This window comes from Vidua macroura, chromosome 2 (genome assembly GCF_024509145.1).
Source record: "Vidua macroura isolate BioBank_ID:100142 chromosome 2, ASM2450914v1, whole genome shotgun sequence".
Lineage (NCBI taxonomy): Eukaryota > Metazoa > Chordata > Aves > Passeriformes > Viduidae > Vidua > Vidua macroura.
Window position 1 is genome coordinate 116,588,397 of NC_071572.1, and position 25,565 is coordinate 116,613,961.

Consider the following 25,565-nt stretch of genomic DNA (forward strand, 5'->3'; position numbering starts at 1 on the left):
ACACACCAGAACAGGATGGAGGCTGGCACTGGCACACAGTGGGCACTCCTGAGATACTGCCTGGAACCTCTGCTGGATGGGATTTAAGCACGCACCTGCTGAAGCCCAGGCCCCCTTTCCCAGCAGGGGCAGGTTTGGGGTGGTTCCCTGTTCACAGACAGCCAGACCCAGGTGTATCTGCCCAGAACATTTATTACACAAGTTTGAAGCCTACAAATGCTGCCCCTGCCCCAGGAGGAAGCCCTGACACACCCAGGGGCTGCTGCTCTTTGCCAGAGCGTGTGGGGCTCATCCAGGGGCTGGGAAGGAGCAGAACTCACATCTTCCCTCACAGCAGGGATGTGACACGGAATGGTGGCAGCAGGAGCGTGAGCAGAGACCACAGAGCCGTTCCATCAGGGACACTTTAATTGAACATACATCATACAAAACTCGGTCAGTCTCCAGTGTGTGAGTGCTGCTCGGGATGCAGAGGAGCAGGAGAGAAATGACACATCTTGAACTTGCAGAGGAAGGGTAAGAGCAGCAATGAAGAGCACTGCAGGTGCCACACTTAGCTCTTGGCAATCCCAATCACTCCGCAGGCCAGGCGGGGCCCTGCGTTTCCAGTGAGCAGGCTCTCGTCGTTGCCCCCTTTGCCCAGGTCATCCCGCCTCTCGTGCACCTGCAATTGAAATTGGAATTGAAGGCACCTTAACTGATCCAACTGCAGGCCCAGTCATCGCTGCTCCTGGTAGCAGCGGCACCACCAGACCAATCACACAATGCCAATCTGATCTCCGTGCCACAGACTTCCAGCTGGACCTGTCCAAGGGCACTCCAGGCACCCCCAGCGGGAAGGGGCAGAGTTAGAGAGGGACACGTCCAGAAGGCTGGCAGGGAGCTGGGGTCCGTGGCAGTGAAGTGCCACACCAGGACACACAGGGATGGATGGATGGATGGATGGCTGTAAATCCCCTCTCCCTGCTCTCAGGTTTCCCTTGCCACTCACCACCATGGTGCGGCCGATGATGCAGTGTGGTCCCGAGAGGGAAATGACGGAATCCTGGATGGACACCTCGGCCACGCCTCCTTTGGCAGTCACATTGCCCAGGTCTCCCACGTGCCTGCACAAACACAGGAAACTCACCAAGCGGCCTGGACTGAAAGCTCTTCCAAGGGAAGGCTGGGAGTTCATGTTACAGCGTAACAAAGGCTCCCAAATCCAGTGGAACAACCTTTCCTGCAGACTTGGTGAACACTGCCGCTGTTCTCAGAGCTTTTGCTGTCCGTGACAGCTCAGCTGTTCCACAGGCTTTTGGTTTAAGGAGGATTAGGAGAAGCGCTTTGTCAGGCAGCAGGTCAGAGGCAATGCAGGAACTGCTCAGTTCCAGCCAGTTCCAGGGATGATCACTCCAGTTTGGCATTGCCCCATCGCTTGGCACACTGCTCTCCCACACAGCCTCTATCAGAGCTACATCTCTGCTAAGGCTTGCCAGGAGAACTGAGCCTCGAGCAGTGGAATTTTCACAGGACTCCTGGACGTGCTGGTGTGCTGTGTCCTGCACACCTGCCCCAAGCACAGCATTCACTCAAAATGCATCTGATCCTGTTCTGTCAGGCTCCTCTGTCCAGATTCAGAACCTGGAATACTGACACATCCCTGCCAGGTGACCAGCTCAGCCAGCCCAGGGCTGACAACCAGCTTTCTAAAAAAATCCCTTATTTTTAACCAAGTCCTACAAAACTGGGTTAATGGCAGCTCTCCCCTGAGGAATTTGCTTGATTTAAGCTTCCAGAAAGCTTCGGTCCAGTTGTTTCTGTACACTGATAAAAGCAAGATGCACTTCTTGCACCCTTCCTAAGGAATTCCCCTGCCCACAGCCACACCAGGAGCAGATCTGCCAAGGCTCCAGAAGCCACAATGTCCGTGCACTCCCAACCTTTAACCCCGAGCAGTGGCTGCCAGGGCCCCGCCACACGTTTCGTGCTGTGTCATGCAGGAGCTGGCCCACATCCAGCTCTGCCGGGCCTGTGGCTCAGGTGGGATTTACCAACCAGCAACGTCAGCATTCCAAGGGCCATCCCGATGCCAGGCTGGTCCCTGTGCAAGGCCAGGCTCCCCAAACCCAGCAGGCATGGCCACACCACTTCCTCTGGCACCCACCCAAGGGAACTGGGCCGTGAGAGCTGCTCCCGGGGAAGAGCCAGGTCTCACAGCCCACTCAAGAACAGATACCCAGCACGAGCATCAGGCCCTCGCTGTCCCCTCCACCAGCCCAAGCCAAAACCAGAAAATGCCCCCAGGAGAGTATTTCACAGTGCACTCGCAGAGAAACAACCTGCTGGGGTTACCGAAGTGCAGCTAAGTGACCTCGGGAACCCTGCAGGAATTCCCAGGGATTTTCTGGCACACCTGAGCCCCCAGCAGTGCCCGTGCCCTGGACTCACCTCTCGGCATCGCTGGGACCCCCGTGCTTCTTCTGCTCCGGGTTGAAGTGAGGCCCTGCACTGGTGCAGCCTGGAACACAGCACAGTCAGAGCAGGATCCCAGGATAAAGCTGCTGCTCCCACACCGCTCCCAGCGACAGCAAACTGCTCCTCTCCCGTGCCATGCCCTGCTAATCCCCTGGAGATAAATCACCTGCCACGGACTTACAAGTCCCAGGCTCAGCCAGAAGCTTTCTTATTTCATAACGCTGAGTTATCCAAGCGTTCAGGCGAGTGCTCGGTATGTCAGGTCTTGACCACCAGCCTCAACACGCTCAGAGTAAGCAATTCCTCGGGAATGGCCGCAATTTCCTCACAGGGATTTGCAGCCGTGAGACCCAAGCTGCTGCTGCTGCACCACGAGCGGCTCCTCGGAGCTGAGCAGCTCCTCGGAGCTGAGCAGCCGCCTTCCAGCCGTGACCCAAAGGCCTGCAGGGACATCTTACCATTGGTGTTGTCCCCGAACTCATGGACGTGGAAGCCGTGCTCCCCATCGGCCAATCCAGTGATTTGCCCAGTGACTTTCACCGGTCCGGAACCCTTCAAAGGAGAGCATTTGTCACCACAAGGACTTCGGCATTACACGGCTCCGTGTCAAACGAAAGTGACAGAAAGGCCCCGCCACGAGCCCAAGATAGCGATCTACAATGTCTGCGTTCGTTTAACGCCCTCCAACGCAATCCTTCACCTGTTTTATCAATAAGCGCAAGGAGTTATCTGACGGGGCCTTCCAGAAAGATCCCGTACTTGCACAGAGCAGCGCCAGTGACCCCGCGGCCGCGGCTCCTTGGCCGACCGCAGGGGACGGCGCAACTCCCGAGGGCCGCGGCCATTTGGAACCGCAGCGCCCTCGAGCTGAGCCCGCCCCGCCGCCCACGGGGGCAGGAGGCTGAAGAGGGAGATCCCGGGGGGAGAGGTCTCGGCGGCCCGGCCGTGCCCTCACCTGCTGCTCGAAGTGGATGACACCCTGCACGGCCCCCTCGCCCCGCATCACGCACACGGCCCGCACCACCGCCATCTTGTGCCCGCCCGCAGCGCCCGCGGACTGCGGCCGCGCCCCGCCCTCTCTCCCGTTATATGGGGTGGGCGGCCGGCTCGCGGCCAATCGCGCTGCGCGCCGCGCGCGCCCCGGCCAATCGCGGCTCGGGGAGGTGGGAGAGGCGGGGCCGAGCGGCGGCGCGCGCGGCGGGAGGCGCCCTCTGGCGGCGGGAGGCGCATAACGGGGACCGGGACCGGGACCGGGACCGGGAGCGGGATCGGGATCGGGATCGGGATTGGGATCGGGACCGGGACCGGCCAATCGGGATCGGGATCGGGACCGGGATCGGGATCGGGATCGGGATCGGGATCGGGACCGGGACCGGCCAATCGGGATCGGGACCGGGATCGGGATCGGGATCGGGATCGGGATCGGGATCGGGACCGGGACCGGCCAATCGGGATCGGGATCGGGACCGGGATCGGGATCGGGATCGGGATCAGGACTGGGATCGGGATCGGGATCGGGACCGGGATCGAGATCGGGATCCGGACCGGGACCGGGATCGGGATCGGGATGGGAACCGGGATCCGGATCGGGACCGGGATGGGGACCGGGATTGGGATCGGGATTGGGATGGCGACCGGGATTGGGATCCGGACCGGGACCGGGACCGGGATCGGGATCGGGATCGGGATCGGGATGGGGATTGGGACCGGGATCGGGATCGGGATCCGGACCGGGACCAGGATCGGGATCGGGATGGGGATTGGGACCGGGATCGGGATCGGGATCCGGACCGGGACCAGGATCGGGATCGGGATGGGGACCGGGACCGGGACCGGGACTGGGACCGGGATCCGGACCGGATCGGGATCCGGACCGGGAAGGATTCAGAGGGACCGGAGAGGGCGGTGCACGGCTCACAGCCGTGTCCCGCCCTGGCCCTGCTGCTGCCGCGGCTGTGGCCGGGCTGCGGGCGGATGCTCCGCTCCCATCCCAACCTGGAACGCGCTCGTGAGGCTGCCCTGAGCCGCTCTGCCCTGAGGGTGTTCGGAACTTACATCAGAGTCACAGATCTGCGAGTACCTGGGCCTTTCGGTAATCACGGAAAGGTTTGGGTTGGGAGGGACCTTAAAGCTCATCCATCCCACCCCTGCCATGGCAGGGACACCTCCCACTGTCCCAGGCTGCTCCAAGCCCTGTCCAGCCTGGCCTTGGGCACTGCCAGGGATCCAGGGGCAGCCACAGCTGCTCTGGGCACCTGTGCCAGGCCTGCCCACCCTCGCAGGGAACAATTCCTTGTTGATATCCAATTTAAACCCACTCGGTGTCAGTTTGGAGCCATTCCCCCTCGGGACTCTCCAGCAGCTCCTGCTGTCCCCAGGGCAGCTCTGCAGGTGGGGTCTCACCTGGGCACAGGGACAGAGGGGCAGAATCCCCTCCCCTGCTGCCCACGGGGGTTTTTATTAATCTCTCTCTGTGAATGAGGTATAAGTGATTTAAAGCCCAGGTAAGTCCAAACCTGCCCTGATGATTTCATCAGGGTTATTGTTTCCTCCCTGGAAAACAAGACCAGTTCCAAGATCTGCCCTTCTCCGTGCCCCCACACGAGAGTGGCACAAGCAGATGGGCGAGAGCCAGATGTGTCAGGTTTCTTCATAGGTGAAATGAAATAAGCAGAAGTGATTTCAGAGGCTGATGGCGTTAGTAATCTGTGTCAGGACACCTGGGGTGCCCCAGTTGGGCAGGTTTGGTTATGTTTTGTCCCACATACTTCTTTTTAACTCCTTTATTTTCTTAAATCTCGCCAGCAGGTGAGAAAAATCCATCTCCCCGGGGGGTGTTTCACGGCACAAAAACCATCATTTGACCCTGCCACATCCAATGGTGACATGATTATTTTATAATTTGGAGTATCAGAGTCAGAGCTGAGAGGGCAGAAGAGAAAGAGCATCTTGATTCTCTCGAATGTGCCAGTTTAAAGGCAGTTTTGGCATCTTGATTCTCTCCTAATCTGCCAGTTTAAAGGATGAAATAACTGCTGGTGATGCAGGTTAACAGCAACCTAAACTATATAGAGAAAAGTTAATAAACTTCTCAGCAAAATGTGTCAAAGTAGCAAAAAATCCCAACCCTTAGGTCCCGTGAAAAGGTGGCCTAGAGCAAGGATAAAGCCCTTGAGGGAGCTTTTATCAGTGAGGTTTTATACGGGTTCAAAAATAAGAGGGAATGTTGAGAGCTGTGTTTCCCGTGGTGCAAATAAATCCTATTTCCTGCTTGTGGTGATTCTCTGGGAGAAGCACAGAGCTGGAATGTCCATCTCACTGTGGGCTGCCTGTGTGCTGAGCAAGAGTTGTGTGTCGTGAGCAATTCCCCCTGGCTGTGAGAACTTTGTCCCCGCCGTGGGGTGGGAGCTGCGCCTCTCTGCCAAGGTCTGCCCGCGGAGGGCTTTGATTATTTGTAATATTCCTGCTCCTTTTGCCAGTTCACATTCACCAAGTGCTTCAAGTATTCCACACAGCCCCGAAGGCTGGGCAGGATTCCCTGTGGAAACAGCCTGACAGGCTGAAAGTGGGACCACAGAGCCAGGAAAGGCAGGGGGGAGGAAAACAGGGATTCTGGAGCTGTGGCACAGAGGGATGAGCGCAGTCAAACTGAATTTTAGCTGGAGTTTTAAATGGTTTTTAAGCTAGAGCATGGAAATATCCCTTCTGAAACTGGCCAAAGGCAGAATATTGTCCAATATTCAGAAAGCACATCTGAAAAAATGTTGGGTTTTTTTTTTGAATGAGAGTCTCTCAAAATGTTTATGCACTCAGGAATGTTATTTTGGCCACTGAAAGGCACCTAAAGGAATGCAACCAAAACACTGTGTGTCTGTGTATAAATATAGAGACATATTTATGGGATACGGATTTCAAAATATCAACTGGGATAAAAATCAACAAAGTCCAAAGAAACCCTGTACCTTGTCATGCTTTATTGGATAAGGATTTCATTCCCAGTGATGAGAAAGGATAGCTTGGTCTTAGACTTTATCGCCAGGTTTTTATTTGTGAAAGTTCTTACAGTGATAACTAGACTAAACAAAAAACTCTGCAAGTCCCAGCCCACGTGAGCGTGTGCCAGAGGGAAGATCCAGGGGGCTTCATCTGGATTTATTTCGGACACAAACTGCCCTGCACTCTCAAATTTGCCACAGGCACAGTTTAGTGCTACAGCAGGTGTCAGGACACCCAAGGGTGAGGTGGCTGAGATTTAACTCAGCTCTGTTGGGTAATCCTTGAGATGCAAAGTACAGAACCACAGGGAAAATGCTAATTATTACGCAATTAGAAAATAAATGCTACCACAAGGTAAACTACCCTGTTTCTGCAGGAAAGCTGGAAGGACAAAGAGAATGTAACGGGCAGGTGTCCAGAATAACAAAGATGTGGTTTTATTTGGAGTTTAAAACACGTGGTTTGTTCTCTGGGAGCTCTGGATGGTCGGGGAACACCGGGTTTGTAGAGCTGTCAGTAAAATGAGCCTTCGGGGTGCTGGTTTAGTACAAGCAATTCAAAAGTGGGAATGCAGCTGGCAAATGCACCAGCCACGTATTTTCATACAGCTTCCACGGCACTGTGGAGTGTTTATTCAGTAGTATTTACGTGCCCTGCATGTGTGTGGAGGTTTTTCCTCAGTGCCCAGCCGTGCCAAAGGGCCGAAGGGCGCTGCAGGGGCCAGCCTGCAGACTTTGCACCCTGCGTGCCCGCGGGCAGCCACCACCCCTGCAGCTCGTGTGGCTGGAACACCTTCCCAAAAGGTGCTCAGAGCACCTCTGTGTGTCTGCAGGGCCAGGGGCTGGGCTGTGGCTGCTGCAGCTGGGGGCAGGAGCAGAAGTTCCCGTGCACGCTGAGCTCTGTGGAGAGACTTCAGCCCCTGCCGTGGGCTCAGCCAGGGCCGGGCTGTGCGGCTGCTTTGGAAAAGGCTGTGGCATGTCCAGAACCGGTGTTTGTGCTGAGCCACATCCAGGCCCGGCAGGGTGGGGCATCCAGGCGGGCACGTGGGACGATTAAAGGCTGCTGACAGTCCCTGGCTGGCAGGCACCGTGTCACAGCCTGGGGAGGGCTTGGCGGTGCCAGCCTGGCGGTGCCCAGCCTGGCAGTGCCGCTCTGCCCGCAGCTGGAGCTGCTGGAGAGCAGCACTGACTGTGCTTATTCCCTGGTCCCAGCCCGTGGCTAAGGCACGCTTTGAAGAGCAGGGATTTTCTGGCCAGGACCGCTCTGACATGCTGCAGCTCTGCCAGGAGCTCCGAGAGGCTGAGGGAGCTGCGGGTGCAGCCCTGCTCCGCTGTGCCAGGCACCTCTGCAGAGGCAAATCCTCCTCACCGCGGCCTCCTGGCACCTTTCCTCTTGTCCTGCCCCCGGCTGCACCCCCGGCAGGGAGCTGTGGGGAGCCACAGGGACCCCCATGGCACCTACACTGCTGGGTATTGCTTCAGAGGCTGAGCTCTAAGGACAGAAATCAGGGCCAGGAAAGGAGAAGCGTGCTTGGCACAAGCTGCTCGTTGCTTCTCACTTTTTTCAGGTTCAGCGCGGGCTCTGGCGGGGACAAAAGTGGCAGCGTGGATGACTGCAAACGGTGCGGGGGGAAGGAAGAGTTTGGGGCTGTTCGCTGCAGGCAGGTCGGGGTCAGGGAGAGGCACTGGATGGCGCCAGTGCTCCACGTTTGTGGGATAGGCTCTCCCTTCCACAGTGCTTCTCTTTGGCAAAATCATGTAAAATTTGGAGTAGCAAAAACAACAAAAAACCCACAAAAAGCAAACAAAAAACCCCCTCCCCTCCCCCAAAAAAAAACTTTTATGAGTGAGGGGTCTGAGGAAGCAAAAGGAAGGAATGATGTAGGCTGATCAGCTCCACAAAAATAAAATAAGTCCTTTTCTATCTAGTTTTATAAATTGGGCACTCCTTGATGAATCTTGGACTGTGTGGGTACATAAACTGTGGAAAGAAACAAAAAAACCTCCTTCCATGTCCCACAGGAACTGTGGATGATAGCTCATAGTTTTGTGGAGGAGACAATCTGTCTTGCAAGGGTTGAAAACAACAAGTTTGGAGAAAGATCCAGAAGCTTTCACAGCAGTAGAAATGATTGCTCTAGTTCCTCTGGGGACCCAGAGCAGATCTTTACATGACATCGTGCACAGACTGTGATAAAAACAAAGGGCATAAGGGCTTGTGTTTGTGGGGGGAAAACCCCATCCATGGACATGAAACCAATCTGTCTGGGGAAAAAGGATTTTAAAGCGAGTGGCACCACAGGTAGCAGGAGTACAAACGGCCCAGGTGTGCACTGTTGGTTTAATTTGTTTATTTGGAGGCAAGGCAGTGACCCCATTGCTCACAGGCCATGCAGAAGCAATGCTGCTGAGTGTGGCTCAAAAGCACAGATAAATTGAGGGGCAGCTCACTGCCCTGCTTCCCAGCCCTGCCTCCCGCTCCTCCCTGCAGTTCCTGCCTTCCTCCCCCACTCCACACGGACACACACGTGGGAGAAGAGGCTCTCTAACAGCTCTGGCGCTGGTTTTGCCCTCCACACTGCTATCTCCAAAGCACTGGGATGTTGGGAATGCTTCCCAGTGCTTCCCTCACTGGGCAAGGATGCATTGGACAGACCATGCTATAACCCACTGATAAGTAAAAGGTCACTTCTGTCTGGCTTTCATATTTTAAATGAATTATTCAGAGGAGTGCACGGGCACAGTCACCTTCCCATAAGCAGCAGGTAATCAGGGAAACATTAATATTTGAGGAAGAAAAGCTCTGGGCTAGTGATGCAGCCAGGAGGGCTGGGGGCACTCTCTCCTGTGCCTTTCACAAGCAGCTGTGTGCCTCTGTACATAGAATCATGGAATTGTTTAGGTTGGAAAAGTCCGTGGGGATCACTGAGCCCAACTGTTTTCCTGTGGGAGAACTATTTAATGTCTCTGCTGGTGACAAGGACAGTGGGGCTGATGGCACTGAGCTCGGTGGTGGTGGCACACACCAGAGGGAAGGGATGGCACATCCAGAGGGGCCTGGGTGGGCTGCAGAGGTGGCCCTGGGACAACCTGGGCATGTTCAATAAAGCCAAGGGCTGCACCTGGGTCGGGGCAGTGCCAAGGACAAGCACAGGCTGGGAGAGAATGAACTTCCCAGTGCCAGAGGGCAGGGAGGGCTGGGATATTGGGGAGGAATCCTTCCCTGTGGCTGTGGCTGCCCCTGGGTCCCTGGAAGTGCCCAAGGCCAGGCTGGATGGGGCTTGGAGCAGCCTGGGTGTCCCTGCCATGGCAGGGTGGAATGGGATGGGCTTTAGGGCCCTTCCCAAGCAGAACCCTTCTGGGATTCGCAGAAATTAGCATTGAAAGCAAGACTTCAATCGAATAAGCTGACAACAAACAGGAGTGGAAGCCAAGGCTCTTGCCTGCCTCTGTGTGTCCTGTGGGCTGGGCAGCAATAGCCCTGGGAAAGCCCCAGCTCTGCCATTATCCAGGGAACTCTGATTTCACAGACCACTTCACCTGCAGCACCGGAGAACACAGATAACAAACAGCCTTCCTCAAAAGACAGGCTGGGGTGGACAGCAATTCATCAAATGCTTTTCCCTCTTTTACATAATCCTACAGGATGTCATCCCACTACCAGCCTCGCTGCAGCCTGACAGAAATAGCAGCTGAAAAACACCTGGGGAGGTTTTTTTTTTTGTGATTTTTGAAGCATGCAGAGACCTGGGAGAGCTTCTCCAAGGGACTAGGAGGGCTAATGGATATTTTGCACTTAGGAGAGCAGACTGTCCTCACAAAAATTCATACTAAACAGGAATACTTATTTTCTGTGTATGGAGCTGGCAACCAATCTGAGTCACTTACATAAAATCCAGAAACCTTCATTATTATCTGTTTTCTAAGGCAAAAATCAGGCAACAGTTTCTGGGTCGTGGTGAGCATCTTCTGTGAGCTACAGGGAAATCTGACAGGAAAGTAAGTGTTTCACCAGTACAGAACAAGACCTAGTTCCAACCAGTTTGGATGGCCTGGTTTGTACTGGTCACACTCTACCACTATTTTTCAAAGAACAGTTTCCTCAATTTTTTTTTTTTTTAACCCTTTTTTCCACCTTCTCCCTTGAAACATCCCCGGTGGTTCCTGTCTCTCAGGTACAGGTGTGCACTGCTCCGGAGCCAGAGCATTCTTTTGTGTGGAGGAGAAATACCACAACGTGCATTGCAAAGAGGAAAAAAAAGGCTTTATTTACAAAATTTAACAAGTGGAATGTCTGCAGCAGAGACAGAACTTTGCTTCTGAGCCTTCCTCCTCCACACAGATTCTTGCACGAGGAATGCTGCGCCGTGTTTCCAATCACGGAATCGCCTCCCTTGCAGTTAGGTTTTACTGTGTTCACTGGGAGTTGCCAAATTGTTTCTGACTGAGCTACTCCCGCGTGCCCCTGTCAGAAACAGCTCTCCTTTGTGCAGCTCAATCATTCCTAAACTCCGGATTTCCCTGGGGAGGTGTTTTACCCCCGCTGCATTCCCTGAAAACAAGCTTTGCTGATGCTGGGTGATTGACGTGTATTTTCAGGGGGAATTTTCAGCCCAGGCCCGTCTTCTGCTTCCTTTGGAAACATTTTGGAGGAAACCCGAACCTTTTATGCAGACAATCACGGCGGGACAAAAGCAGCAGCTCCCAAATTAGCGGCGAGGAGGTGGAGGGGGACAAGCAGCGCACGGGCTTGGCACAACAGCCCGGGTTTGCAGACCAAGGGACGGGGCTTGGTGTGCAGAGTAACTGGAGCTGTCAGATGAGTAAGGAGCCTCGGCCGCCGCCCGCCGAGGCCCTGGGAAAGCAGCAAACCAGGCGGGATCAGTTCGGAATGCGCCCGCACAAGCCGCGGGTCCGCTGGGCTGCGCATCCCTGCCGGGCTGCGGCACGGGACGCGGGGAACGGCTCCCCGCTGCCAGGGGGCAGCGTTCGACGGGATTTTGGGAAGGAATTCCCGCCTGTGTCCCTGGCACACCTGGGATCAAAGTCAGGAAAGGACCCGTGTTTGATCTTCTGATTAAATGCTCTGCCTAAAGTGCTCGGTGTGGTAATGCCATTTAAAACCTGCCAGTAATTAGTCAGTGGCTTGATGAACAAAACTGGCATTTAATATTTGGACTTGATTTGCAGGCAACACGTGAATAATGATATCTGAGATTTTGTATTTGATTTTTGAAGGCAGAACAAACACACAGCATTAGAAAATAAATATTCTTTATTAGGTACACAATGGGTTGCTTTGGCTTTCCCCACTCTGACTTTCAAAGGTGTTGGGGAGGTGCTCCCAGTTTTTTTTGTGTTGAAAACCACTGCCAGTTCAGACAGAGCTCATGTTTATTTATTAGTGCATTATAAAATGTGCTTTTCCGGGTTGGAGCTGAGGCTTAACAAAATCCAAGTGCTCGCAGAGCCCGGGTGAGCTGTGTCCCACATGGTGCAAACAAAGGCATTCATGGTACAAGTTACACAGTTCTCTTATTAATTACTGCTCTGTCGTCTCTTGGTTAATGATTCTCTGGCTTCTCCTGCTCATTCCCATGCTCGGGGCTCCTCTTCTTTTGGGTCGGTGGGGTTTTGGAGCTGCTGCTCACGATCTGCCCTCCCAGAATTCCCTTTTTTTTCCCCCGGTGGGAGCTCATTCTGCACAGTTACTTTTATGAGCTTCTTCCTTATCGTGGGGGTTCTGCCAAATGTCCTTCTGCATCGGAGGCACGTCCTTCTTCCCGAGCTTCGCTCACCTCCCCTCCGTCTGACATCATGGAAACACGTCCAGCCCTACGTCCTAGCAAGTGATTTGTTTTTCTAACACCTGGGTATCACCTAGAGCTCGTTGGCTGCTCTCTGTTTCTGGGATTAAATCTTGACTAGGCTTGAGAGTGTACAAAGATCAAACATCACAGATCATGCTATTTAAGGGAAATCCGGCATTTTGGGACAGAGGCAGAGGTGGGGAAAGCTCAGCACTGGTCCTGGGGTCAGGAGCCAGGGAGGAGAGGGTGCCTCAAGCAGTTCCCCAGAGCATTGTCAGAAACGATAGAGAGTTATCATTTTAGTTAATGGCTTTAATTAACTTTCAAATTAATTGTTTTTAATTTATCATAACCCATCTGTATATTAATTATCGTCTGTTATTCCTGGATTAATCCTAGCCAGCATTTAGCGAAGCTGTCATAAGCTACTTTAGTGGCTTATGGGCAGAATGACTGAAACTTTCACTTCTGACGAACGAACTCTGATGTGCTCCAGTGACCAGAGCCTGGGAGAGGAAGATGGATTGGTGTGCTTGGACGTCTGGAATGCAGAATTTACAGACCACAAGGACGTTTTGCAGAAAACAGAAGGTAAAGAAGAGACTGAAAAAAAAAAAAAGAGTCAGTAGATGTCTTGGAAAAGCCCTGCTGGAGGAAGTAGATAATAAAAAGACTAAGAATATGGACTAATTAACATGACGTGAGCAATCAATAACCAGTAGGATGGAATACTAATTAATGAAAGAGAGCGGTGTGATTTAGAAATGCCATTATTGGATGAAACGCATGAATAGGGGAACAGCTTCTGCATCCGCGCCTGTGCGGAGGCTGGAACTCTGCCGGGCGCCCAGCCGCGCACCCCCTGGCCAACAATAAAGCAGCGCCCGGCTCGCTGGCGCTCGGAGGGCGATGTGTGAGAGAGGGTTTCCTTCATCCCGACCGCGGGGGAGGGCTTGGCAGGAGCGGCAGTGGCAGCGGGGGAGCCGAGGCCGCCGCCGCCGGGGCTCTGAGGGGCCGCGGGGAGGCTCTGAGGGGCGCTGAGGGGCCGCGGGGAGGCTCTGAGGGGCGCTGAGAGGCTCTGAGGGGCTCTGAGGGGCGCTGAGGGGCTCTGAAGGGCTCTGAGGGGCGCTGAGGGGCTCGGAGGGGCGCTGAGGGGCTCGGAGGGGCGCTGAGAGGCGCTGAGAGGCTCTGAGGGGCTCTGAGGGGCGCTGAGGGGCCGCGGGGGGGCTCTGAGGGGCCGCGGGGAGGCTCTGAGGGGCCGCGGGGGGTGGCTCTGAGGGGCTCTGAAGGGCTCTGAGGGGCCACGGAGGGGCTCTGAGGGGCGCTGGAGGGCTCTAAGGGGCCGCGGGGAGGCTCTGAGGAGCCGCGGGGAAGCTCTGAGGGGCTCTGAAGGGCTCTGAAGGGCTCTGAGGAGCCGCGGGGAGGCTCTGAGGGGCGCTGAGGGGCTCTGAAGGGCTCTGAGGGGCTCTGAGGGGCCGCGCGGGGGGGCCGGCCCGGGGCTCCGCGCGCCCGCCGCGCGCCCGCCGCGCGCACCGCGCCGCGATTGGCCGAGCCCCCGGCGCGCGCGCCGCGCTCCCGCTCCCGCGGCCCGCCCCTCCCGCGCGCGCCCATTGTCACGCGCGGCGCTCCCCGACTCCAAAGGCCCCGCCGCCGCCGCCGCCGCCGCCCATTGGCCGGCGCGGCCCGGATTGACGCGCGGCTCGGCCAATGGGCGGCGCCGGCCGCGGCGGGCGGAGGGATCGAGGCGGCAGCGGCGCCCCTCGGCGGCGGCGCGCGCTGAGCCGCGGGCGCCCGGCGGGCACCGGGGAGCGGCTCCCGGGGCGGGCGGCGACCCCCGGCCAGCGACCGGCCCGCGGCCACCGCCCGCCTGCCGCCCATCGCCGACAGACCACCCACCCACCCGCCGCCCGCGGTGGCGGCGGCGACCCCGGCGCCGTGCAGGTGAGTGCGCGTCCGGTGGCGTCCCCGCATCGCCGGAGCGCCCCGCGCCGGGGCATCGCGGGCGGCCCCATCCCCGCTCCGCCGCCGCTCCGCTCCGCTCGGCGCGGGGGGCGTGCGGCGGGTGCCGAGCCGGCCCTGCCGCAGCCTCCCGGAGCGCCGGGGCTGCTGTGCTGGAAATGTCCCCGCCGGGGCTGCGGGACCTCCGGCGCCGGCCGGAGCCCGGTGCCTGCCCCGCCGGTGAAGCGCGGGCCGAGGCGCGCACAGGTGAGCGGAGCGGGGCAGGTGAGGTGCCCGCCCCGCCCGCGGGGTCACCGGAGGCGGGCACGGCCCGGAGCTGCGGCTCCCGGGGGATGCTCGCAGGCCGGGGACCCGCGGGAAGCGCTGCCCCGCGGGAGTTGCGGGTCCCGAGGGATGCTGGCAGCCCTGGGGTCCGCGGGCAGCGCTGGCCCCAGCGCGGTCCCGGTGGCACGGCAGGAACCGGTGCGTGTGCCCAGCGCTGCCGCGTTGGCTTGGGAAGCGCTGGGGGAAGCTGGCGTGTTGTTGTTCCTCGTCAATGGCCCTCCGTTCCCGCTTGATCGGGGCATCCCGAGGGCTGGGCTAGCGGGAGCTGACCAGGGCTACGGAATAGTAGCACTCGGGAGTTGTTAAGCATTTTGAAATTCTGATAAAAGAATGTATTGGAATAAATCAGGGGAGGCTGGGATCTGTAGAGCGATCAGTTGGGTGCCTGAGATTAGAGCATCTTTCCCCCTTCCTGTATTATTAAAACGCTCCTGTCTTTTACAACGACACTTCAGTGCTGTGATGTAAATTATTGAGCAAGGGCAGAGGAGACTGCCTTCACCTGTGCTGTAAGGGCCCAGTCCCACAGAGAGCAACTTCCTGCCACCCTTCCTGGCCTGGCAGCTCCTGGAGCTTGTCTGCTGTCCCTGTGCAGTCCTGGCTGCCCTTGCCCTGGAAAACCCTGCCTTGGGCAGGCAGGGTGTTGCTGTTGGATTGCACGGAGCTGCTGTCCTTGCTGCTTCCCAGGGAGCCGCAGGGATGGGACGGTCCCGTGGGATTCTGAAGGTGTGGGTGACCTTGGCGAGTGTGGCTCCCTCCCAGCTTTTTTGCCTTCTTTGCCCTTCTGCAGCGGTTTGGGGGCCGAGAGGTGCCCAAGAGGTCCTGGGGAGGGTCTTGGAAGGGGATGGTCAGCCTGTGATGGTTATTGGCTGTGCTGCGCTTGCACCTTCGTCCTGCTCGGGGGAAAACGGGACTGGGGAGTGTGTGGGGAATGAGTGGGGCTGTTTCTTCCCTTCCAGACCCTGCAATGGTGGAGGTGGGAAAGGAATGTAGCGTAGTTGGCTCACCTCGGCTTTGGCTGCAGGCAGATCACTCCCGTTCCCACTTTGGGAGCACTTGCTGCCCCAGAGTCATGATTCCCATGGAGGAAAAAGCCATTTCCTTCTCCGGCAGCAGAGCAGCTTGAAAATGCTTGTTGTGACAGGGCTTTCTCCCCAGAATGGTTTATTCTGCAGCCTTTCTGCTGTTGTTGTTATTCTTGCATTAATGACCCAGTTACGCTTTCCGGGATATTAAAGGCGATATTCTGGAGCTCTTACACGAATGCCTGTCATCTCTAATGGTAACTGGCTCTGGCCCTGCATAATCTCAGGTGATGCTGACTGGAATCTGCCTCGAGGGAGACCAGATAAACTGCTGTTTGAAACGGCCTTTGTGCACCTCTGTGTGCTCTTGACCGGAGCAGAATCCAACGACTCCTGCCCCGTGTCCGTCCAGGGATTCACCTGGTCTTGCTTGGGAGAGGAAAGGCCCTGGTGGGGTTTTCTTTGCCCGTCAGAGGTGATGATGGTGCTGTGTAGCCCTCCAGTGGCAAGGAGCATTGGGAAAGCCTTGTGCCGCCTGGTTTGGGGTTGATCAGTGCGTGTAACGGGGGAGAGCCGCGTTTGTGAGTACCAGAGCTCTGCTTCCCGGGCGAAGTTCTCGTGCTGTAGTGAGGAGCGCGGTATAAATAGCAGTGCTGGGTTTTAGCCACTGAATTCAAAGTTATGGTTTCCACAGCAACCAGCACTCGGGCCGTGGTTTGTGTATGGAATATTTCCCCCTGTTTTTAAAAAAGCCCATGTGGCTGGCATCTGGTGTGGTGCCGTGTCCAGTCCTCCTCCGCGAGCGCCCCTCGCTCCTTCCTCCTGCTCGCTGTTTGAGCATCCCCCTCCCAGGGGCTGCTCTTGCTCTGTTCCCAGCTTCCTGGGGACAGGAATAATAAATTCCCAGCCTTCTCCTGGGCCAGGGGTGTGTGCACCCAATCCCACCGTGTCCCTTTGTCTTCCGAGCCCTCCTTTTGGTGCTGCTGCCGTGCCTGGGGTGTGAGAGGCACGTCCATGGTGTATCCCTCAGACACCCACCCGTGCTTCCCCTTTCTCCCTTACCTGGGGGGTTGTTATTTCAGTGGTAGACCCACAGCCCCCCTGACTCTCCTCGGAGCTCAAAGGAACCCAGGGCTGTGCTCTGCTGTGGAGGACCACGGGATGTGCCCTTGCTATAGGAGGATCGGGATGCAACGCTTGCTTTAATAAATGTTTGTCATACAAATGTGCAGTGTTGCTAAAGTGGTTTCATTTATAGCCAGGGGGCTGATGTATCTGCATGGTTGTGTCCAAGTTACAGTTTCCAGAGCAACTGGAGCAGCTTTGTGTCTTGGAAGACTGTTAACTAAAGCATGAAATGTTATATCAAATTTTCCTTTCTTAAATTCTCTAATCTCAGCTACTGTTAAAAACACAGCTGTGCTTATCTGAGGACGTGTTTAAAAGCCCTGAACGACCAAGCAGATCTTCTTCAGGTGTGTACCTCTGCCACGAAAACTGGGATGGGAAATGTCAGCCCCCAAAGTAATTATGCTTAGAGTTAAAGCAAAAGGCACTTTAAGTAAAAAAAACCTAAATAATCCACCAAAAAAAAAAAATCCCAGGTGAAAAAAGACGAAAAGGAATGACATGTGCTCTGTTGAGTGGGGGTAATTTTGCACACCACAACATAAAAAAGGTCTCCAGCTGTTGGAGAGTGCCCAAAGGAGGGACAGGAGGGTGGTGAAGGGTCTGGAGGGGCCACACAAGGAGCAGCTGAGGGCACTTGGAATGTTCAGCTGGAGGAGAGGAGACTGAGGGGAATCTCCCTGGGGTCTGCAGCTTCCTCCAGAGGGGCAGCTGTGATCTCTGCTCCCTGGGACAGTGACAGGGAAGGGCTGGAGCTGTGCCAGGGAGGTTTGTGTTGGATATTAGGGGGTGCTGGGCACTGCCCAGGCTGCCCACAGCCCCGCAGAGCTGCCAGGGATGCCCAGGGTGGGATTGTTGGGGTGTCTGTGCAGGGCAGGGTTGGGCTGGATGGCCCTGGTGGGGCCCTTCCAGCTCAGGAGATTCTGTGGCTCTGTGATCTCATCTCTGTCCTGAACTAGTGACAAAAAATACAATCTGGGAAAACAGTGTAAAAAGGCTGATGTCAGCTGAAAGCAATCATCAAATGAAGGCTGGAATAAGGAGTGGGGCTCAGGATACCTGGGGGCAGCTGGGCATGCCGTGGTGCCGAAGGCTGGTCTGTTATTATTTTTTTTTTTTTTAATTTCCTTCTCTTTGCTCTCCCCTTGGGCTGCTGCTGCCTGTGAAGCCGTGCTCCTCTTGCAGTGTCTCCCAGACACTTACCTGAGCAGTAATTTCAAGGACTTTGGGTATAACAACGAGTCGCTTTCCCAGTGCAGCTCAGTTAGAGCCCGCGTTACTTTCCGAGCAGCGGGTGTCGCTCCCTTGTTGGTTTCGCCTCGTTCAGTGAAGTGTTGTGTCAGGAACAAGCACAACATTCCCTTGGAAATGGACCTGCTGGGTACTTGCATTGCTTTGAGCAACGATGCTGTAAAGTGCTTTGTAGGTTTCTCGGGGAAACTCAGCCAGGAGACTTTAAGTGATGGCTTGTGTCAAAAGGAATTACAAAGCGAGCGTCTCAGGGGTCTTCCTCTCTGTTTTTATGAGTAGCCTTCCAGCTCGGTGTCTTCCTCTTCCCATATTTACCAAGTGTGTCATGTCCCACTGATGCTGCCGCCTGCAGCCGCCCTGTCAGCAGCCTATGGGCTTCGCTTAATAAAATGGAGGAGCGATTTTTTGAAATGAGAGATGTTTTTGAAATGAAACTTAAACCCCAAACCTTGTGATCTTTGGTGTGCTGCCCAGATTAGAGAAACAAAATGATGGAAACAGCAGCTGGAAGGGAGCTGCAATACCTTGAACTTCTCCCCGAGTCGCTTTCAGGAAAGGTGAAGGTTTTCCCTTCTCTGTGCTCAGCCCAAGCTTTGTGATGTGGGAAGGGATTTTAGTTTGGAGCAAGGCTGCAGTGGGCTATGCCGGGTATCTTCCAACGGGGAAGTCTCCCTGCAGCTTTGGCAGGTGAGAGGGAGGAGGAGAAGCTCAGATCAGAGGGGAGAGGGGAGGCAAGGCTGCTTTCCCTGGGTTGGTGATGAGGAGGGACGGGCTGCTCCTGAGCACTCACTTGGGGCAGAGCAATTCCTGAAGTGCTGTGCTCTCCCCCGGACACTGGGTTTGAGAAAAGCCCAGTTTTAGTTCTGCCCTTTCCAGCTAGGCAAAGTACCAACTTTGGACTAGGGCTTTGTGCTGGCTGAAAACAGTAATTTCACCTCCCAGTCGGGAAACCTTTCTTCTGGTGGCAGCAGATCTGTGTTTTGAATTTTGCAGCCCAGGCTGCAGTAACAAACACTTGGGACACCTCTGGCCACAAGTTACCTTGTGCGTGAGGAGAGGATTCTCTGCTGCATCACAGCGTTTGGCGTGCCTTTATGTCTGTTTTTCCCCTTCATATGCGCTGTGCCTAAGATTAGTACAGTTTTCCTCCTCGTGGATAAATAATTTAAACACCTGGACTGATTAAGTGTGTGCATCTCAGCTCAGAACAGTCGTGACTTCTTTTTTTTTAATTTTTTTTTTTTTAATTCCAAGACTGCCTTTCCTGAAGAAGAGTCAAAGCAACTGAAAATAGCTTCATCACAGAAACATCAAGCATAACTTGGGGATTGTTGCCCTCGTGGCAGGGATTCTGACAGTGTACATTTACCTCCCCATTAGCAACATCTCATTGAATGCTCAAGGGTTTATTGACAACTCGTTTGCTCTGCCTAATTGCGTGCCTTGCTGCGGGGCGGGTCTGCCTTCCCTTGGCACTGCTGGTGGAGGGGCCAAATCCCCGCTCTCCCAGTCCTGCTGCTGTGGGCTCGCCCCAAACCAAGCTCCTAAAGAAAGAAATCTTTTTCCCTGCTGAGTGACCCGTCTCATCGTGCCTCAGTCAGCGCTCAGACTGCCTGACAAAAGCGCGATCAGATGACTGGAGTTTCCTCTCCCTTTGTTGTCAAAAAGTGCTCTTGGAACTACCTTAATGGAGCAGCTGAACGTCTCTGGGCTCCAGTTAAACCACAGCTGGAAAACATCTCTCATCTCTCACTCAAAACATCTTCTATCTGGAGATGTAAAGCCTCGTGCCAGAAAGCTGCGGCGGAATTCTTTGCCCACGATTTTTCCTGCTGCACCAGCACTCCTCTGCAAGAACACGAATACCCTGGCTGCCTGTGTCTTGCCTGTCTGATGTGCAGGAGGAAGTGTGCAGAAAGCCAGCAGCATTAGGAAAGTTTTGCTTGGCTTTTGGGTTTTTTGATTCCCCACCTCCCCCCCACTTTTTTTTTTTTTTTAAATATATTTTTGTCTTTTACACTAGCCTGGTAGATTTGTCAGGGATTCAGCCCTCCCTCTGGCTTTGCAGCCTCCCTTAGAAGCAGTGCTCAGCCAGACACACAGCTCTCAGCAAGCCAGGGCAATTCCTGCTGGGATCCAGTTCCTGCTTGTCCGGGGGACCCATCCATTGCTGGAGCAGCAGGCAGCTTTTGTTGTTTCTAATGATCCCATACCCCAGCCTATCACACTTTGCCTCTTCCAAGGCAAATCTTAGCCTGGCTTGGGGAGGAATGGCCTCTCCAGCCCTTCCACTCCATCTCTCCACTGAACTCTGCTGGGATTTTCCCTGGAAGTTGCTGCCCTCGGTCACCAGCAGGCCGTGGACGAAAAGCCTGTCCCTCCTTGTTCCAGCACGGCTCTGTTGGGCTGCACCAGCCCCTCACCTCAGCTTGCTTATGGGAAGTGTGTCTGAAACCTTGAGAGTCCTGCTTCCTGACCACCCAGCGAGTTCCTGGCGTTTCTGTGCTCTTTGGAACGTCCATGAAAGCCTAAATTCATGCCCTAGCTGCATTTCTGCATTCCTACCTGCAGGACTTGCTGGAGGCCTCCGTCTGTAGCTTGTTCCTCCTCCAGGAACCTTCCCTGATGTCTGGGCAGGTGTGATGCAGTTGCAGTTGCACTTTAAAATCTGCAGGAACACAGGAAGGAAAAAAAAAAACCCCGCAGAGAGAGCTGAGTGCAGTTAACTCTTCCACTTAATCTAACGTCGTGGTGCCATCAGGCTTTCAGGGGGTGGCAGTGGGTTTTGATCCGGAGGGTTTGGTGTTTGTAATGGCCATGAACTGACACACAACGAGTTCCACCTCAACCTGAGGGAGAACTTCTGTCCATGGAGGGGGCAGAGCCCTGGAACAGCTGCCCAGGGAGGGCCTGGAGACCTGGAGACATCCCCAAAATCCCAAATTCCTGCTCCAGGTGACCCTGCCTTGACAGAGAGGTTGGCTGGGTGATCTCCAGAGATCCCAGCCATCCCAGGGTTCTGTGAACATAAACCCTGGCTTGTTTCTACTAAAACACATTTCCTGGCTTGGCCATGCCCGTGTCCTGGCAGAGTCACACTGACACCTTGGCAGATCTGGCAGTGAAGGGTTTTTTTGGGATCTTTGGGATTTCTCCCGTGACTCGTACAACTTTGTTTATTCCGTGAGTTCTAGCAGCAGGACGGGCTCGTGCTGCCCCTTTGCCCAGGGGTGGCTGTGAGGCAGGGCACTGGAGCTGGCAGAATCACCTGCCAGCCTAATGAAACACACAGCTAAACGAAGATAAAAGCGCCAGGCGAGTGAGTTGCTTTTGAACAAATCGCCTTTTGTCTTCGCTTTTTTATTGAGGCTCGCTGGAGTGCGGCGATCCCTCTGTGAAAATAAGGTGAGCAATTAGTATTAATTGATTTGGGGTTTAATACGGGTTGGGATGAGCTTGCTGAGGCTCACTTGGCAGTGTGTGCAGTTCCAGGAGAAACTGATTGCGTTTTGTCTCTTCCGTGTGTCGCTTTCCCTTCAAGGACTAATGCAATTCCATCACTAATGAACAGGATGTTCCATTAAACGTGCATTCAACTCCTAATCGTTAACAAGTGTCTTTTTAGGATCCTTCTTCCTCGCTAGCCCCCTGCTTTGCTGGGTATACACTATTGGATTTTCCTCTTGGCTTTTTAAAGCTGTGAGTGGAGGTGGCAGGAGCTGTGTGTCCATTCCTGTATTCCTCTTTGGAGAGTTATTTTGCGTGGCCTGGCCGGGGTTTTTGTGTGTTTTGCCTTTGGTAGCAATTACTGCTGCTTGCATTTGTGGCTTCCAGTGGAGAACAAAGCTGGTTTGTGTGCTGGCCAGCAGTAATTGTTGACAGTTGATAATGCTGGAGACCTCTCATTGTGGCTGGGATCTGAATTGTACCAACTTCTGCTGAACCCAAATTACAGGAGTTTCATTTTAGCTTCAGGGCTCCCATGCTGGAATATTTTCTTTTCCTCTGGTAATAAAGCAAAGAAAAAAATGAGTGTTTGAGGTCTTTCCTAAACGTGCCACGCGAGACACAGAACTGAAGTGTCACAAAAACTGCCAGAATTTCTGTTCTTACCCTTGTCTGCTCTCAGACTGTGTTGGTAACACTGAGTTATTGTGTCCCACGGGGTGGTTAAAGTCATTCCCTGCCCATTTCAGTCTGTTCTCTGTGTGTGTTAGGTGGAATATACTGAGTAAGAGGGGCTTGCTGGGGGTTCTGCATGTCCAGTTACTGGAGCAGCTCATGGACCATGATCTCAAGGAGCTGGATGGGAGGGTGGGACCCCCACAATGTGGGGAGCTTCTGGGCCTTGGCTGAGAATCTGCTTTTCTTGGAGCTTTCAGTGAAGCCACTGGTGTTACCTGGGCGTTTTCCAATTTCTTTTCTCGGTGAAATTTTCCTGAGTAGGATGGTTTGAGAAGGAATGTGTCATTTATGGAGGTTCAGGTTGGGCATCTGCAGGATTTCTTCACAGAACGATCAGAGGTTGGAATGGATGTCCAGGAAGGCAGGAAGGCCTGGATGTGGCATCAGGGCTGTGACAAGGTGGGGATCAGACACAGGTCAGACTCCATGGCCTGGGAGGGCTTTTACAACCTGGAGGATTCTGTGCTTTACAAATGTCTGAGAACAGTGTTTGCCCGGGAGTGATGAGGAGATTAAGTAATGGATTAATTATAATTATTGCACTGGAACCCTCCTGATGTGCCTCTGTCCTCTCAAAAAGGATTGTGTGGGAGAGGCTGAGGGCCCTGTTTTGCCTTGGGCAATTACTTGTTGGCAATGCACGTTTTTGTCCTTGTGTCCCAAATTAAAGCTGTTTAGCTTTCAACTTGGAATTGGTGTGAAATTCCTACTTCTCTTCTACATGTGGAAATTATTTGTTGGCAGCACGTGATTTCAGGGCCATGTTCTGGTTTGCATCACAGGAAGGCTTCAGAAGATTGGGGGAATAAAAGGACATTTTTCCTTTGGCCACTCGTAGGTGTTTGGAGGTACCTGCTGGGGCGGGATTTGGGGTGAGCTCAACCTGGGTGAACCTGGAGCTCTTTGTGCAGCTCCCCCTTCCCGTGAAGGCATTCTGAATTTTCTTCCACTCTGAAATACATCTGTACTTCTGTATTTGTAATATGAAGGGACTAATTAGTGCCAGATCCTTCTGTCCTAGGCATGAGGACAGACCTGGGCAGGTGCTACTGACACTTCTCCAAAATGCTCCCCCAGCTTCCAGGAATGTGTGTTGGGGGGCATTTTGCAGCCTATTTAGCAAGGTTTTTTTGGTTTTCCCAGAGGGAGCCTCTCACTTGGTTTTTAACCATGTGCATCAGGTTTTGTGAGGACTGCATGAGTTTCTCTCTGGGGAATATGAAAGTGGGCAGATGGCATCATGTCTGTCAGGTGTGTGTTGTGTGAGGCTTGTGATGGCTCAAGAAAAGGCTTGGATGGTGTTGACCAGCAGTCCAGCTGGTGGCCACACCCACGCTGTGGCTGGGCTGGGGTTGCTTTGGTTTATTTATTTATTTATTGGTTTTTTATGTGTGTGTGCTGAGGTGAAGGGTGAATGCAGTGCAGCATAAAAGCTCCCGCAGTCCCTGCAGCCTGGCCTTGGGCACTGCCAGGGACCCAGGGGCAGCCACAGCCACAGGGAAGGATTCCTCCCCAATATCCCATCCCTCCCTGCCCTCTGGCACTGGGAAGTTCATTCTCTCCCAGCCTGTGCTTGTCCTTGGCACTGCCCCGACCCAGGTGCAGCCCTTGGCTTTATTGAACATGCCCAGGTTGTCCCAGGGCCACCTCTGCAGCCCACCCAGGCCCCTCTGGATGTGCCATCCCTTCCCTCTGGTGTGTGCCACCACCACTGAGCTCAGTGCCATCAGCCCCACTGTCCTTGTCACCAGCAGAGACATTAAACAGCTCTTCCACAGAGAGGGAGAGAAGTGTCCCCAAAGCTCTCAGAAGCAGAGCTGGGCTCTGTTTGTAAGACAGCAGACCCTGTAAAAAAATCCTGTGAGTATGGGCACCCCTGAGTCAAGCCAGGTAAAAGTGTACCTGTGTAGTGCTTGCTTGCAGCTGTGAATTCAAACGCTTGACTTAACTGACAGATCCCACGGGCCATCCCTTTTCCTTGCCTTTTCTCCCCTCTGAGGCTGGAATCTTCACCCATGTCCTCCCTCTGGCCTTGTGCAGGGGTGAGAGAGGCAGGGGGACAGCGAGGAGGCACCTGGAGAGGGGAGTCAAGGAAGGAGTGCTTGTAGGTCTGGCCAGCAGGGAGAAAGTCTGCTCTGTATTTTTAACTAAGAGTGCCAAAAGACACTCCCCTCTCCTTTCTCTTCCCGGAAAAGAAGGGAAAACATCCCTCAGAGGGACCCCCCGGGGTCTGACAGATAAGCTGTCTGCATTTTTGTGGCAGGGAGTCATCTCCTTGCCTTAGCCCCTCTCCAGGGAGGCTTTATCTGCCCCCATCTGCCCCGCAGGGCTCTCTGGTGTTCCTGACTGTTTCACAGAACTAAACTGCTGTTCCAGTCCCCAGGAGCTCCGGGGGCAGTGGATGTGGCTGCTGGGGGCTTCTCCCGTGTGCCCCAGTTCTCACCTGGAACTCTGGCCGGGTGAGTTTGCCCACTTCCTTGGACACTTGCTGCCTCCTGGCTGAGCTTCTGTGGCTGCTTCTGGCCCTGGCCCCTCCAGTTTGGTTTTTTGAGCTGGCCCTGTGTCCCTGCAGAGCTCAGACATGAAACCAGGGCTTGCTCTGGTACCTTCTTGCTGCCTTGGACCATTCCATTCCAGTGGAGCATGTTACAAGTTCTTTTGTTTTTTTTTTTTTTGTCAGTGCTTTCTCCATTGCCTCCTTTTGCCCTGCAGTGGGAGCAGGAGAGGCAGCAGCAAAGGGGACTGAACCCTGTGCTTGAAACCAAACTCTTAGCTTGGTGTAGCTGTAGGAGCAAATCCATAGTTTTTCTGCAGAGAACCCAAATTTTTTTGAAGAGAAATTATGCTTCAGGTTGTTCCTTGTGCTGGAAGCGTGGAAGGACATCCTTGAGCCTGGCTCTTGCCTGACCTGTTTGCTTCATCCTGGCTGGGGGGCAAAACCAAAGGGGTGTGGATTGACAAGAAAGAGGAAAAAATGTTTTCCCAGAAGGATTGGAGCTCTGCTGAGAGCCTGTAGGATCCAAATCCTGTGGAGGAGGCAGGGGCACCCTAGTGGGAATCATGCTGTGGGGAATTGGGACTGGCAGGACGTGAAGTGCCTCGGGAGATCTGCCTGCTGCAGATGCTCCAGCTCTCTGGAATCAGTGAACAGCTGAGCCTCCTGCACAGGGAGGTCATTTATTCCCTGTTCTCATGCGTGGAGGGAGTGAGCCTCGGGATAATGTGAGCAGCTTGGGCTGGGGATCCTCGCTCAGGTCATCCCAAATCCTTGTTGACAGAAGGAATGTGTGGATTTCTTGCCTCGTGGCTCATCTGCAGCAGCACAGGCAGACAGGGACCTGTTTATCCCCTTGGGCCACCAATAATCTTTTAGGGAAGCCTCCTGCTGGGTTTCTGTGTCCCCCTTCATGTGAGGGGCTTTGTCAGCACCC

At 54.6% G+C, this 25,565-nt stretch overlaps 2 protein-coding genes across 4 annotated transcripts in view; one reads left to right on the forward strand and one right to left on the reverse strand.

The window, feature by feature from the left end:
* Positions 1–390: 390 nt before the first annotated feature.
* On the reverse strand, positions 391–3,527 carry SOD1 (superoxide dismutase 1). The gene is made up of 5 exons (XM_053972021.1): positions 3,413–3,527; positions 2,916–3,009; positions 2,431–2,500; positions 992–1,106; positions 391–664 (listed from the first exon to the last, which is right to left on the reverse strand). The coding sequence occupies exons 1-5, from the start codon at positions 3,485–3,487 to the stop codon at positions 554–556; spliced, it is 465 nt and encodes a 154-aa protein (XP_053827996.1). The 5' UTR covers positions 3,488–3,527; the 3' UTR covers positions 391–553.
* A 10,615-nt stretch (positions 3,528–14,142) lies between these two features.
* TIAM1 (TIAM Rac1 associated GEF 1) overlaps positions 14,143–25,565 on the forward strand; it is a 157,734-nt gene continuing 146,311 nt past the window's right edge. The window contains exon 1 of one of the 3 annotated variants that reach the window (XM_053970060.1): positions 14,143–14,203. The gene's annotated coding sequence lies outside the window, so the exon portion shown is untranslated. The remainder of the gene's footprint in view (positions 14,204–25,565) is intronic. The other 2 variants (XM_053970066.1, XM_053970061.1) reach the window with 2 other exon arrangements.

Excerpts from the sequence above, each read along its gene's own strand:
- SOD1 (XM_053972021.1), bottom strand. The coding sequence starts at position 3,487 with ATGGCGGTGGTGCGGGCCGTGTGCGTGATGCGGGGCGAGGGGGCCGTG. Across the intron at positions 2,501-2,915 it reads GTTCGGGGACAACACCAATG|GCTGCACCAGTGCAGGGCCT; the intron begins GTAAGATGTCCC and ends GCTGTGTTCCAG. Across the intron at positions 665-991 it reads TCATCGGCCGCACCATGGTG|GTGCACGAGAGGCGGGATGA; the intron begins GTGAGTGGCAAG and ends TTTCAATTGCAG.